We start from the raw sequence: 15800 nt of genomic DNA, 5'->3' as shown, positions 1-15800 counted from the left end.
AACACTAGGTCTATCACCAACAGAGGTTGTTGTACTATGTCTACTAGCAACACTAGGTTTATCACCAACAGAGGTTGTGGTACTATGTCTACACCAAGACACCCAGTAACACTAGGTCTATCACCAACAGAGGTTGTGGTACTATGTCTACACCAAGACACCCAGTAACACTAGGCCTATCACCAACAGAGGTTGTGGCACTATGTCTATGCCAAGACACCCAGTAACACTAGGTCTATCAAAAACAGGCTGTGGTACTATGTCTACACCAAGACACCCAGCAACACTAGGTCTATCAAAAACAGAGGTTGTGGTACTATGTCTATACCAAGACACCCAGTAACACTAGGTCTATCACCGACAGAGGTTGTGGTACTATGTCTACGCCAAGACACCCAGTAACACTAGGCCTATCACCAACAGAGGTTGTGGCACTATGTCTACGCCAAGACACCCAGTAACACTAGGCCTATCACCAACAGAGGTTGTGGCACTATGTCTACGCCAAGACACCCAGCAACACTAGGCCTATCACCAACAGAGGTTGTGGCACTATGTCTACGCCAAGACACCCAGCAACACTAGGCCTATCACCAACAGAGGTTGTGGCACTATGTCTACGCCAAGACACCCAGTAACACTAGGTCTATCAAAAACAGGCTGTGGTACTATGTCTACACCAAGACACCCAGTAACACTAGGTCTATCACCAACAAAGGTTGCGGTATTAGGTCTACTAGCAACACTGGTCTATCACCAACAGGGGTAACGGTCCTATGTCTACACCAAGACACCCAGTAACACTAGGTCTATCACAAACACCCACTACGGCATTAATCTTATCCTAAACAGACACTGTAGTACTAGAATTAAACAAATGATTACAATGGTACTACGGGCTCTCAAAATGCCCTTTCCTACGGCCTCCATTATGGTCTCGATCACTTTTTTCCCTCAAACAAAAATCAAGAGAAACTTTCCTAGTTTATTCACTTGATTCCTTCGTCTTACCTTAAGGCCCCCATACACTATCGAGCATCGAATCGCGCTTCGTGCAACGCGTCGAGTTTTCATAGTGTATGGGGGCTTTCGCATCGTGCAACGAGCCACTCGCAGCTGGCTCGACGCTATCAAGACATTCCTGATATTTTGTGGGCGGAGCTTCGAGCCAGGTGATAATTTGTTGGGTACACGAGGAAGGCTCCATTATTTTTGTATGTTGAGTGAAATTGAAGATGGATAGCGCCAATTCAAGAGAAGTGTTAAGTGACTTTATAGACCTATACCAGTCTTTCCCGTGTTTGTGGAAAATTAAATCGGCAGATTACTATAACAAACACGCAAAACAAATTGCTCAAGACAAATTAGTAGAAAAACTGAAAGAATGTGACCCTAATGCTGATCGTGAATCATGTTTACGTAAGATTAATTCTCTACGTGCATCATTTAGAAAAGAATTGAAAAAGGTTCAGGCCTCATACAAATCTGGAGCCAGCACAGATGACATTTATAAGCCCAACTTATGGTACTACGAAAAATTACTCTTTCTGAAAGACCAAGAAATGCCAGGACGCTCTAGGTCTACTATAGAGGAGGAAAGCTTTGAAAGAGAGATGGTAAGGGAAATTTATATTTTTATTAAACACTAATTATCCTTTTACAATTTCAGTGATGCTTTCTCCTTGAACAATGTGACTTGTACTTAATATTTTAAGTACTATCTAGCAATGATATGAAGTTCTATACATACAATTATTAAGAAATAATATGCACTTCTTATACAGAATTAATTGTTTTAATTCATACAAAGTTCACCAAAACCTTAAAGCACCATGAACTAAATAATTAATTTGTTTAGAATTTAACTAACTATCCAATGGAAAAGTCTGAGACCAATTGTTAGTTTAATTTTTTTTTTTACTTATTTTTTTTTTTTTTTTTTTGGCTAAAGACTACGCTGAATTTATATATACTTGGTCTCGTACTCTAGTTTCCTACTGACTTGTCTTGCCATGGAACGGCACCTTCTTCCATAAAATAAGCCATAAATTGATTCCTGACTTCTTTAGCTTCTTGCGGAGGGTTTCTGGCATGTGTCCTTTCCAAAGGTTGTAGAGCAACATCTCCGAGCATTACATCAGGAATGGTTAGGTTTTCAATGCCTAGGCCTATATCATTGCTTACATTTTCCGGCGGCAAATATGATGCACTACATTTTCTTCTCAAAAAGTTATGTAGAACGCAGCATGCTAATACTACTTTTTCTATATTAGCAATCTTTAGATTTATTGGTGAAGAAAAAATCCTAAAACGTGAAGTCAATACCAAATACATTTTCGATTATTCTTCTTCCTCTAGAGAGCCTATAGTTAAATACTCTGCGCTCCTTTGTGAGGTCTTTAGAGGAATAAGGCTTTAAAAAATGCTTCCTTAACGCGAAAGCCTCATCTCCGATGAATACATATGGCAAAATTCTGCTACTATTTTCTGGTTTAGCTGGCTCTGGCAAATTCAGTTTCCCTTCGCTTAATAGGTCTCCGAATTTTGTGTTCTCAAGCACACCTCCATCTGATATTCGCCCATTAGTGCCAACATCACACATAATAAACTCATAGTTGGCATTTGCAAGGGCCAACAGCACAACACTATTGAATCCTTTGTAGTTCCAGTAATAAGACCCGGAATCATGGGGAGGAGTTATGCTTATGTGCTTGCCGTCAAGCGCCCCGCAACAATTAGGAAATTGCCATTTGTTTTCAAATTGTTGTGCGATTGCTTTCCATTCTGCGACACTCGAAGGAAACTGAAAAAGAGAATATAAAGAAAATTATAAATATTATACCATATTATATAATGCAAATTTTAACAAGTTACTTAAAAAAAGTCACATGATATCAATTTTTTCCATCTGTAAATCCTACCTTTTTTTTTTTTTTAATGGACGGGAGAATCAGGACGGACCAGAAGGCTCATTCTCTAGCCTGACCTCAAAAAAAAAAAAAAAATATATATATATATATATATATATATATATATATATATATATATATATATATATATATATATATATATATATAAAGAGAAAAAAAAACAATACAGAAGAAAAAAAAGGGCAAAGCTCAAAGGGTAAAAGATGAAGTAAATAAATGTTTTATTTTTAGCCTGATTTTGCTTAGCCAACGAAAAATTTATAAATGCCGAAATACAAAAGTTTGTACACATTTTAAATATTTTTCTTTCTTCTTCCACAGTTGGATGAAACATCTGTTTCTTCACCAACAACTGTAACCATTCCCACTCCTGCTCCTTCTCCTACAGGCTCCGAAGCATCATCTTCTACATCTTCTAAAGGATGCAAGAATTCACAGAGGGATTTTTATAAGTTACTCTCCGAGCGTCTCCAGAAAAAGCAAAGTAGTAAATTCGATGCTCAAGTTAAAGCTTGGGCAATCCAATTGGACGAACTCCCAGAAAGCCCTTCGATGGAGGTTATTCGTCTGGTGAATGATGTTTTGTACAAGGCCAAAAAAGGATGCATTAATGAAATGTCCCATGTTGTCAATGGACACCTCAATCCTCTTTCTGGGACCCAACCTACAGGAGAGACCCAACTTGCATCATATTTCCATAACTTCTCTGGTAATGAATTCATATAGATAGGAAAATTATATAACTAGCCTTATCAATGAAGGAGTTTTCATTTTTATTTTGTTATGTTACAGAAATGAATTTCTTATTGAATTTTCTTTAAGTAGGTAATTAGTTAGGAATCCTCAGTTTTCATTTTTATTTTGTCATTTATTTTTTTTTATTGAATTTTCTTTAAGTATATAATTAGCATTATCAATGGAGGAAAGAAATCCTCAGTTTTCATTTTCATTTTGTTGTTACAGAATTTTTTTTAATTATATACAATTTCTTCTATTTTTTTATTTTCATATAAGGATTTTGATGTTAGCTAAAAATAAAATATCATTAAAAACTGATATAGCCAGTGTTTTTTTTTTCCTTATCAAGTATCAATGTAGCTATAGGCTAAGGTACCTATAAGATAAAGTGATATTAAAATTGAAATTCATGTTTCCTTCAGTTAATTAATTACCTATCATTAACATATCTTTTATGACTGAATAACATTAATTAAAGCTTCTTCATCACAAATTTTTTAAACTTTGAAATGTATCGGTATCGATACATTGCTAAATAGAGATATCTGTCGGTATCGCTAAAAATGTTGGTATTGGTATATCACAAAGAAAAACAAATGTTGTCTTACCTTCAAGTAATGGGGTTTGAGCACTCTGTATATCGCATCACAGGTTTCAGGAATAATGTGTCCCAATGCTTGTGGAGAAATACACGTTGAGAATTTTAGATCTTCATAGGATTTCCCAGTTGCTAAAAAGCGTAATGTGGCTGCTAGACGCTGATGGGGAGAAATTGCTTCTCGAAGTTTCGTATCTTTCTTCTCAATAATAGGAGTTACCATGGAAAGAAGCTCTAGGAACGTATCTTCGTCCATCCTCAGATAGTTGAACCAATCTTGGGGCTCTTTCAATCTAAGTTCTTCTAGCAAATTGGTATGTGAGAAATCATTTCTCTTTAAAAGCCACGATTTGCTCCACTTTGATCGCTTTTTACGTTTTTTCTCTTCGAGAGCAACAGCAATGCTTAAAAAATCGTCTGTGTCTAGGTCTGAGGATGACATCTTCACTGTGCGGAAAAAGCGCTTAACTGAAACAAGGCTCTTTAGTGTGTGGCCTCCTTCGAGTTCGAGCCAAGCTTGAGGTGACTCGAAGCGCGATTCGATGCTCGTGTATGGGGGCCTTTACATTATGAGCATATTGAAACAAGTTCATTCTTGCTGCTGACCGGGCCACATTACCCTCCAACTCACCTAATGCTGTCAGTTGAGCTTAGATTGTGAATAAGTTAAGATAGGTGAAAAGAGGACTACATTTAGTTGTAAAGAAAGGTATTTTCTATATGAAATTTACAATGATTTCAAAACATTATTGCTGTGTTTCTGTGATCTAGAGGTTTCTTTTTTGTATGTTATCCATAAAATATCTCTGCAATTTTTTTCAAGGCCATTACTGAGAAAATCATTTTTAATGGCAGCTTTTGCTGCCGCTAGGCTATAACGTAATCATTTATTTCCGTTTTCTTATGTAGAGTTCATTTATTTTTCAAATAGTGGTCAAAATCTTATTAGAGTATATTCAGTTCGTAGTTTCATGACTGAGAGAAGAAATTAACGTTGAATGAACTCAATTCTTTGTTTGCTACTCAGCTCCACAGGAGTTTTATAAGAAAAACTGATGCAATTTTTCTTGCTCACGGATGTTTTATCTTGCGAACGTAACATTAATGTTCCTACAAAAATGATAGTACATGTATGTGAATGTCGATATATAGGTCTATACGTAGGTAAACACCCACATACACACACACACACACACATATATATGTATATATATATATATATATATATATATATATATATATATATATATATATATATATATATATATATATATATATATATATATATACTCTGCACACTTACTTTGAATGGAATCTACGACCTTCTGGATGAACATGACAATAAAGAAGTAGATGTTTCTGTAAATCTCCCCCCCCCCCCCATTTGAGGATACGAATGCAGACATTGACCAAGACTCGGATGCTCCAGATGATGAAGGTGCATGCAATCCTGGTCATTTGCCCAGAAGGATTCTCGCCACAGACGTCGCAATTGACAAATTGAAAGAAAAAGTAAATAACCATGTCGACTGCATAAATATTTTCTGGACTAAACAATGGATTGAAGAACTTTATCATCAGAGCACAACATATGGAGAACAAAAGTCGCTCTCTAAAGACCACATCACACCACAAAATGTGAAGATTTTTCTTTCTATTCGTATACTTTCTGGCTACAACAAACTTCCCTACCGAAGAATGTACTGGTCTGAAACTCCTGATGTATTCGATTACTGGGTTTCTGAAAGCATTAGGAGAGATACATTAGATAAAATTCTTAGAAGTCTTCATTTTGCTGTCAATATGAAAATGACCGACGACCGATTTTACAAGGTAAAAGTTGTTTCTTTTTATACTATAATCTCGGATTATGGTCTTGATGATTTATCACATAAATAATATTTGTCGATTTATTTCTCCTCTTTTGTATGATATACTGAAGAACTGAAATATATTGACCAATAAAACCTTATCTTTACTATGACATTCTAAATTTTCAAGTAAGTCCACTTTTCCAGCACGTCAATAATGTCAGCAATCTTCAGCTTCAGCAATAATCCCATAGCATAGATGAAATTATGATCCCTTATTATGGAAAACACCGGGCTAAGGAGCTTATAAGAGAGAAACCAGTAAGATTTGGTTTCAAAGTTTGGGCTGCATGTACTTCAGACGGATCTCTTCTTTATTGTGAGCCCTATTGCGGGTCTGACACTAAAATCCCTGATATAGGACTGGGCTAAGGTCCAAATGTCGTAGTAGAGATGTCTAATGAGATCAATTTACAGGCTGGCCAGCATGCAGTGTTTGAGAATCTCTTCACCTCATAACCATTGCTGGAAAATTTAGCAAATCGAGGAATAGGAGGTACTGGCACACTAAGAGAGGATCGTCTTCATGGTGCCCCACTAATGGAAAAGAAGGGAAAGGAGAAGAAAAAATATCATGGGTACATGGAAGAGGCATTTACTAGTAGCTCATCAGTAGTAAAATGGAAGGTAGCTGCTGTGGCTTCAAAGTAAGAATGTTTCAAGTACAAAAAACAGGGCGATGGAGCAAGTTTGAGAAAAAGCATATTGAGGTTGATATGCCCAATTCCATTTAGATGTATAATTAACAGATGGGTGGTGTTGATATATTTGATCAACAAGTATCAGCCTATAGAACTCGAATTCGTTCAAGAAAATGGTGGTGGCCAATATTTGCTTGGAGCATCAATGCTCAAGTTGTCAATTTATGGATGCTTTATCGCAAACTGGGAAATATAATCCCATTGATAGACTTCATCTGGCATTTTGTAATTGCCATAATGAAGCAATATGGTGCTCCTCGTACATCTCCTGGACCTAAGAAACTGTCTTCTGGAATAGCAAAGGATTCTGTGCTGTACAATGGTGAGCAGCACTGGACCAAGGAAGGAGACCAGCGTCACTCAAGATGCCGCGAATGTTCTCGACGCACAAAATACATTTGAAATGTGTGTTCTGTACCTCTTCATCCAAAATGCATGTTGCCCTATCATAAAATACCTCAGTAGTGCATAATGAACAACAGACTGAAATAATTTGAAGCTATATAGGGATAACCTTCGTACAAGAAAAATAGAACAGTGTGGATATGCAACTCATGCAATATGTTTAAGTATTTTTTTTCTTTTATATTATGAATCAGTAAGAATTTGGAGTTTTTATTGTAACAGGCAAGATTAGTGATGATAATTATTAGAGATAATGAAGTTATGTTTGAAATACTTAGGTTTAATGTAAAATTATATTGTATGTCAAAAACAAAGATTTTGTGCATTCAAAGTGGCTAGTGGCAGTAAGATATGCTATATGATTGAATTTTTTATGTAATATAATTCAGATAGAATTTGCAGTTCTTTTCATAAAAGGCATGATTAGTAATGATAATTACTAAGTATGATAAAGGGATGCTTAAAATACTTATGTTTGTTAAAAAAACTATATGTTATGTCTAGAATAGAAAGATTTTGTTCATTCAAGTGCCTAGTGGCAGCAAAAGCTGCCATCAAATAAATCATACTTAAGAAAGGAATTTTTTTATGGTGATGATTTTATGTTGATAGTAGACCAAAATAAAGTATTTTCTGCAAATATGATGTTTTTAAAACCAATAGATAATTCTCGTCCTTAATGGGTTAAATCATCTCCACAGCGTTAGACTCGACTCTTCACAGTGCATAACATTGTTCAAAATACATTTCTCACCCGTGTCTCTTCTCTAATGCCGAATAAAAGAGATGAAACTTGCACGATATTCTTTCATCTTCTCTTTCCATGACTGACTAAATCCATAAAGGATTCATTGGCTAGATACATCAAAGGATAGCCAGTTCCTTGTGATGCGCAAGCCTATCTAACATAGGAAAGTGACCCCAGCCGGTCCATACTAATTTTAGCAAGATCAACCACCAGGCATCAGGAGTATAAGCCGAGAGACAGTTTCTCCATCGCCTTAAACCCCATCCGTCACCTTGCTGCCAGTGACTTCATTACTCCAAGTTGCTCAACCGCTTACAGTATAAGAGTATAACCGTTGGCAGACATGGATTGCTAAGATATATATATATATATATATATATATATATATATATATATATATATATATATATATATATATATATATATATATTAATAGCTAAACTAAAAACCTAGATGATTATATATATATATATATAATATACAGTAGATATACAGTATATATAAAGTATATATATATATATATATATATATATATATATATATATATATATATATATATATATTTATATATGTATGTGTATATATATATATGTATATGTATATAATTATGTATATGTATATATATGTAAATATATATATATATATATATATATATATGTAATATTTAGAATAGTAATATTACATGTTTAAAACAAATGACGTAATATGTCATGTTGGTTGGAAGAGCTGGCCGTGAGATTTGCTATGGTCAACTCAGATTGTGTACAGGATGTAAGATGCTAAGTTGTCATTCTTTCTTAGTGTCAACACATTAACTCTTCGTGTGAAAGTTTGTGACGTCACCGGATGCAGGTGTCTTCCGATTCCGTCACGTGTCTAAAGTAAACCAAGCATACGATATCTGTGATATCGATAGTTTAGTCAGTTCTTATCTAAACTTCACCAGAATTGGTCATGTGGACCAACACAGCTTCCTCCAGTGATGGAGATGTTTAACTCAGTTGTTTATATACAATAAAACTTAAAAACCACCAAGATGTGTTCAATAAACCATCTAAATACATCTGAAAACAACTCATACTCAAATGTGTGCTTAAGACAGTAGCACACCAATAAATGGTGGCAGCGGTGGGATCTCAAAGACAGCGGTTAAACTCTAAGAATTAGAGAAATATCTTCAAGACTTCAAAATAAATAGCTGTAAAACCAGAGATATATCTTCAAGACTTCAACATAAAAGCTGTAATACCTGATAAAGATCTTCAAGAACTCAGAACTATCTACAAGAATCTACAATTTTGACTAAGTCCAACGAAAATGCTAACACCGACATATGTTAGTATACAAATAGAATCTTCAATCAACATCCTAGGAAACCCAAGGACTGGCATTCAACTATTGCAAAACATATCCAGGAAGACCTACATTCTACAAGAAACTAGAACGAGACATCGCTAACAAAACATCAAGAGAGAGAGAGAGAGAGACGACTCGACTTCATATATAAGCTAAGTACAAAGATTTTGTATTCATTTCAGTTTGTGCAGTGAAGTGTAGTTATCACAAGTCGTTAGTCAATTATTACTGGGGTGAGTGAATTCCTAAAACTTTGTTATAAGAAACTCCGAATTCTCATTTAGAATTTTTCTTTCTTTGTGCTAATTCCTTTTTCTTTCATAAACTCTTGGGGGGAAATGTATTGGGATTAGTAACATTGTTGGGGGAATTTTATTATACATATGCGTTTACGCAGTGGGCGTCTGTACTCATATAGATATTTTGATAGGATTGAAAGGGGTCAAAGAGATAGAAAAAAAAAGAATACAGCAGTCATGGCTCCTCCTGTCAGCCCTACCCCTGGACCTAGTGGTGTAGGCCAGGCTAATCCTCCTCCAATTGTGACGCTTGTAAATGCCAGGTCAGCAATCCTTCCTTTTCAAGGCCGTGTCAACGGGTTCTTGCCACAAAATGTGGAGTCATGGATTTCATCCGTTGATGCCCATTTAAATGCCAAACAAATCGTAGATCCTTTTGTACAATTACAAGAAGCTAAAAGTTTTATAGATTTTTCTAAGGGGGATGCGAGTGCGTATTTAAGAGGTGTTTCATTTCAGGAAGCAGTTACTTGGGATGATTTCAAAGTTAGGTTACGCGCGATCTATGGGGGGGAAGAAGCTTTGGATGTAGTGTTAACGTTACGAAATACACTTAATCAAGCCACTATGAATCGGCTTAATGTTGTTGAGAGAGCAGCTCTCATAGCTGATAGGCTTAACGAATATCAGGACATTTTAGGTAATTCCACTTGGGTTACTAACGATAATATCTCCGTGAAAGATTTTTTACGATTAATGTATTTAACTTGCATGACACTTATGTTGCCTGAAGCTTTAGTGCGGTGCTTTGATAAGAAGTTAATGCCTGCAAGTACGGAATTGGATGTCTATAAACAGATAAAGAAGCACATGTCCAAGTGTCCAGATCTCGATCCCGTGTTAACTCAAGTTTTTGCTAAGAATGAAACAAAACCACAAACAGTGAACGTAATTAATAATCCAGTAGCGGGAGTGACGTGTTACAACTGCAAACGTCAAGGTCACATAAGCGCAGACTGTAGAACGAAATTTTGTTCAGTTCACAACACAGGATCACATTCTTATAGTCAATGTTACGCGCGTAAGACACAACAATATCCTAGAAATACACAGTCAATTCCACAGTCAGTTCCATATGGAAATAAAAAGAAAAATCCTCATTTTAACAATAAGAAGAAACAACAAAATGTCAATGCAGTTCAGAGTCCGAAACAAACAAACACTTCTTCAAATATCGCTGAGCCTGGGCCGTCAAACCAGACCTCGCAAAGTCAGCCTAATTTTCAGAATGTGCAGAGCAAAGCAAATACCACATAGTTAACTCTAGAGGGGAAGAGAGTGATGTTGGGTCAAGGTCATTTATGTCAACATCAATAGTATTGAATAATCAATTTAATGTTTTATCAGATAATTGTGAGACAATAGATTTTCCTATGAAACACACGGCCGAATTAAGTAAAACAGTGCATGCTCCCGTAGATTTGCAACGTATTCATACGATAATAAGCCAAAATGAGTTACGGCCAACCTTATATGCTGTAAATTTAGAACACAAATCCTTTACGTTATTTTTTGACTCTGGTAGTCCACGTAATATTATGGATTTGAAGACGCATCATTTGTTGTTTTCGAACTTTCCGATTGAAAAATCAGGAATCAGACTTTCAGGTATAGGAAATAATGAATTAAACGTCATAGGCATAACTCATATTCAGTTCAGAGTCGGTAATCGCACGTTTGCCGATACATTTGTTGTTGTGAAAAACATTAATATGTATCCAGCTGTAATTATAGGATACCCATCTATGGGAAATCAAAACATTATCTTAGCTCCTGCAAAGCACGGCGTGTATATCAAAGGGAAATTCTATAAGTCTTCTAATACTTTAAAGTCAGTTTTGGATAAAAAGGAGACGACAAATGTAACCGTAACGTACGTTGAAGAACCAATAACTTGTCTCACTAATAAAGAAATAATACACGCGACCCAGCAGAATTCTCGTTCACCCGTAATATCATCTTGCACGCAATATATCGAACCAAACATACCTTCGAATTTAATAGTGCAAATAAAGAAAACACTACCGGGATCTGAAATATTAATCCTTTCCGATACTTTGAAAACCAACGGATTGTCTGTCACACAAGCTATTTATACAGTAGGCTCACATCAGCAATGTAATATCGAAGTCTGTAATCATTTAAATAACACTTTAGTAATTCACAAAAATCAACATATCTTGGATGTAGAAGTTTATAAACATCGTATTCTTACCGTTGCTGCAATCAATCACTCTCAATCAGTTGCGGATGAATCCCTTTTACGATCTATTAAAAATAAAATCAGTAAGGACATTCAAGACGAAGAAATTCAGCAGAAAATTTTTGAACTTTTAAATAAATATACAGATGTCTTTTCCACTACGGATGGATCCTTAGGGAAAACAGATGTGATCGAGCATCAAATAAGGTTAAAAGACAAACAGAAAATTATATATGTACCCTCGTACAGACTCCCTATGAAATTCCAGAATGAAATAAATGATGAAGTAGGTAAAATGTTAGAGGAAGGAGTCATTAGAAAATCAAATAGCCCTTATAATTTTCCTTTAATAGTTGTACCGAAAAAAGATCGAACATGGCGTATCTGCGTCGACTTTCGTCGTCTAAACGAGGAAACGATCCCTGATCGATTCCCAGTGCCATGTACTGACGATATTTTGTCTTTGTTAGGTCAGAATAAATATTTTACCAGTTTGGACTTACTTAAAGGCTTTCACCAGATATCATTAGAAGAAGATAGTATCCCATACACAGCCTTCAGCACAGCCAGGGGACATTATGAATTTTTACGGATGCCTTTTGGTTTACGTTGTGCTCCTATAACATTTACAAGAATGATTAACATAGTGTTTGGAGACTTGTTAGGGGATATATTGCATGCCTATATGGATGATCTTGTAATCTTTTCCAACACCTTAGAGGAACATCTACGTAAGTTAGAACTAGTACTACAGAGATTAAGACAACATAACTTAAGGGTAAAGATTAGTAAGTGTGAATTTTTCAAAACAGAATTGATATATTTGGGTTTCATGGTGTCAAGCCAAGGTCTTAAAGTAGTCCATGATAAGGTGTCGGCTATACGTAATTTTCCCATACCTACTAATGTCAAGGGAATACAGCAATTTCTGGGTTGTAGTGGATATTACAGGCGTTTTATACGCAACTATTCAATAATAGCCGCTCCTTTAACTGATCTTACGAAGAAGGGCGTAGATTTCATATGGTCTGAGCAACATCAACAGGCGTTTAATACTTTGAAAGATGAACTGTGTAGTTCTCCTATCTTAAAATTTCCTGACTTCGGTAAGGAATTCTTCATTGCAACAGACGCCTCAGACTTAGGAGTAGGAGGGGTATTGCTTCAGCAATATGATAAACAGTTTTTCCCGATAGCTTTCTATTCTCGAAAATTGAGAACTTCCGAAAGTAAATATGCAGTAATAGACAAGGAAGGACTAGCTATTGTTAATTCGCTAGTGCATTTTAAGTTCATAATTTACGGTTATCCCGTTAAGGTTCTTACTGACCATAAACCACTAACAGAGTTCTTTAAAGGCTTCAATCACAGCCCTAAACGAACTCGGTGGCATTTAATCATTCAAGATTTTGGCGCAAGAATCGGGTATTTACCTGGGAAAGCAAATATCATTGCGGATGCATTATCACGCAACCCCGTGTCATCTTGTACGGAGTCTTTAGCTGAATTAATAGATATATCAACATCCATGCCTATTGTAAAAACAATATCTGAACAAGAAGATTTAGGCTGGAGTGCTGAATTGTTACAGACTGAGCAAAGAAAAGATCAGAAAATAGAAACAATTATAAATGCTTTGAAAGGCAATCATAAAGAAAAAGAATATATAAAGTATAAGCAGCAGAATTATGTAATCAAAGATAATATTCTGTGTAGGACTGTGACAAGGAAAACCCGCAATACACCACATGTAACTAACGACCAGGTAGTAGTACCAAACTCACTTGTTTCCACTGTCCTGAATTGGTTGCATTCAAATCCATTACATGGACACCCTGGGTTCTCATTAATGTCACAGAAAGCCAAATCATTGTTTTATTGGCATACAATGCTTACAGATATAAAAAGACACATAGCTAATTGTCGCACATGTCAGGAAAACAAAGGGCATACGAAAACACCTGTTAGCTTAGGAACTTATCCTGTTCCCAATCAACCCTTTGAAAGAATACATTTAGATTTGTTAACAGGATTTTACGAGTCAGACAGAGGGAATAAGCACCTCTTAGTAATTATAGATGCTTTAACTCGATATACAGAACTAATAGCGCTTAAAACTAAAACTGCGATTGAATGCGTTAGGAAGTTTTACGAGTGTTACATTTGTAAACATGGAATTCCACACATGATAATCTCAGACTCGGGTGGTGAATTTAATAATCACTTTCTTATCTCATTGTGTGAATTCCTCAACATAAAGAAGGTTAATACCAAGATATATCACCCAGAGTCGAATGGGCTAGTGGAAAGAGCAAATAGGAAGATATTAAATATATTAAGGGTAACACTAGGGGGATCAGACCCCAACTGGGATATTGCAATACCGGCGGCACTGAGTACTCTGAATCATTCATATCATATATCAATTAAAATGTCACCGCATGAAGCATTGTATGGTACCCCAGTTAGAACACCTTTCCATGTATTAACGCCTACAACTAATCTATCAAATCCTTTAAAAGAATGTATAAATGCAAGTATAAGTCGATATGATATCCTTCGAAAGAATTTAGAAGAATCACAAATCATAATGAAAAGGAATCATGATAAAATAGCGAAACCAACTAAAACATATACCGTGGGTGATAACATCTATATTCAAATCAATGTCAGAAAAGGGCTCAACTATAAACTAACACCTAAGTTTGAAGGCCCATTTAACATTTTGGAAATATTAACGGCCAATAGGTTTAGAATTCAAAACGTAGCCCAACCCACGGATGAGAGAATAGTACCATTGTCTCACATAAGAAATTAAAAAGAAGTGAGGAAAAATTTTGATTTTTGTAACTAAAAAGTTTTCTTTTTAATACAGGAGTAATTACATATGTTTTTTCTCGTTACAGGTTTCCAAGATGAATTTTTTGTTGTTGGGAGTGATATTGTTCGCTCAGACATTTTTTTCGTATGGGATGAGTTCTAAGACTAAGAATATATATTTTAAATATGGAAATATAGTTGAAAGACAAGAAGACATTTTTATTACATCAACCAACGTAATTGTCGAAGTGCATATGCAAGCAATTTTTCTTCAAGAGAATGATGTCACTAGCTTAAGAACCGCCATTTCAAGGTTTTCTGCATCATTGGATGAGTTGCATAGGAGACATTTTCATTTGACTACTAAGAGTTTGCTTGGATCAACATTTAAAGTTGCAGAGATGCTATCTGATGACTTAAAAAATAAGACTGGAGAGACAGGATCTTTGGCTTATGACCTTTTGATGTGGACTGTAGGACACGAACAAAAAGAAAGACGGAATCCGTTCATTTATGCTGCATTAAGCATCTTTGGGTCTGTTGCAAGTTTAGGTTTAGGACTTTCCAATCGTCTTAAAATTAGTAATCAAAATAAGAAAATTGAGTTCTTGACTCATAAAGATGAATTGATTATGTCAGAACTAAGGGATCAGTTAGCTTCAATCAATAAAATTATGGATTTGTTAAATGAACATTCAGATAATATCGTTCAAATTATGGAAGTACAGGATTTGTTAGCAACATTAACGTATTATGATTCAAAGATAGATCACATACATAACAGAATTGCACATTTCATTGAGAAATCCAAGGATTATGTAGAAGCTATCACGTTAGCAACTAAAGGTGTATTGTCGCCCCATTTGTTGCCTATACGTTACTTAAAATTGGTTCTGGAGAACACTAGGGATAAACTAGGCTATGTTCCTTTGTTAGACGAACATAGGTTAGAATTTTATTACAGCCTAATTACAGTAAACGTAGATAATAACAAGATTAGGATTACAATTCCCTTTGATTCTTCTGATGCCTGGCAATCTTACAGGATATCACCATTTCCGACTTTCATGACGAATCACTCAAATCCAGTAATATCCAGTTTGACAGGACACGTATTGATTTCCCCAGACA

At 35.6% G+C, this 15800-nt stretch overlaps 2 protein-coding genes across 2 annotated transcripts; one reads left to right on the top strand and one right to left on the bottom strand.

Annotated features, from left to right (window-relative positions):
* The first annotated feature begins 1015 nt into the window (after positions 1–1015).
* Positions 1016–3833, top strand: LOC137658298 (uncharacterized). Its single transcript, XM_068392971.1, has 2 exons — positions 1016–1616; positions 3252–3833. Exons 1-2 carry the CDS (start codon positions 1236–1238, stop codon positions 3654–3656), a joined length of 786 nt encoding a protein of 261 aa, XP_068249072.1. The 5' UTR covers positions 1016–1235; the 3' UTR covers positions 3657–3833.
* Positions 1622–2818, bottom strand: LOC137658668 (uncharacterized; the record flags this gene model as incomplete). Its single annotated transcript, XM_068393613.1, has 1 exon — positions 1622–2818. A coding segment is annotated over one exon (513 nt), but the record flags the coding sequence as incomplete, so codon positions are not given.
* Positions 3834–15800: the final 11967 nt, after the last annotated feature.

This window comes from Palaemon carinicauda, chromosome 19 (assembly GCF_036898095.1).
Source record: "Palaemon carinicauda isolate YSFRI2023 chromosome 19, ASM3689809v2, whole genome shotgun sequence".
In the NCBI taxonomy this organism is placed as follows: domain Eukaryota; kingdom Metazoa; phylum Arthropoda; class Malacostraca; order Decapoda; family Palaemonidae; genus Palaemon; species Palaemon carinicauda.
Note: the sequence above shows the minus strand (reverse complement) of the source record. Positions and strands in the feature narration are given on the sequence as shown.

Excerpts from the sequence above, each read along its gene's own strand:
- LOC137658298 (XM_068392971.1), top strand. The coding sequence starts at position 1,236 with ATGGATAGCGCCAATTCAAGAGAAGTGTTAAGTGACTTTATAGACCTA. Across the intron at positions 1,617-3,251 it reads AAAGCTTTGAAAGAGAGATG|TTGGATGAAACATCTGTTTC; the intron begins GTAAGGGAAATT and ends CTTCTTCCACAG.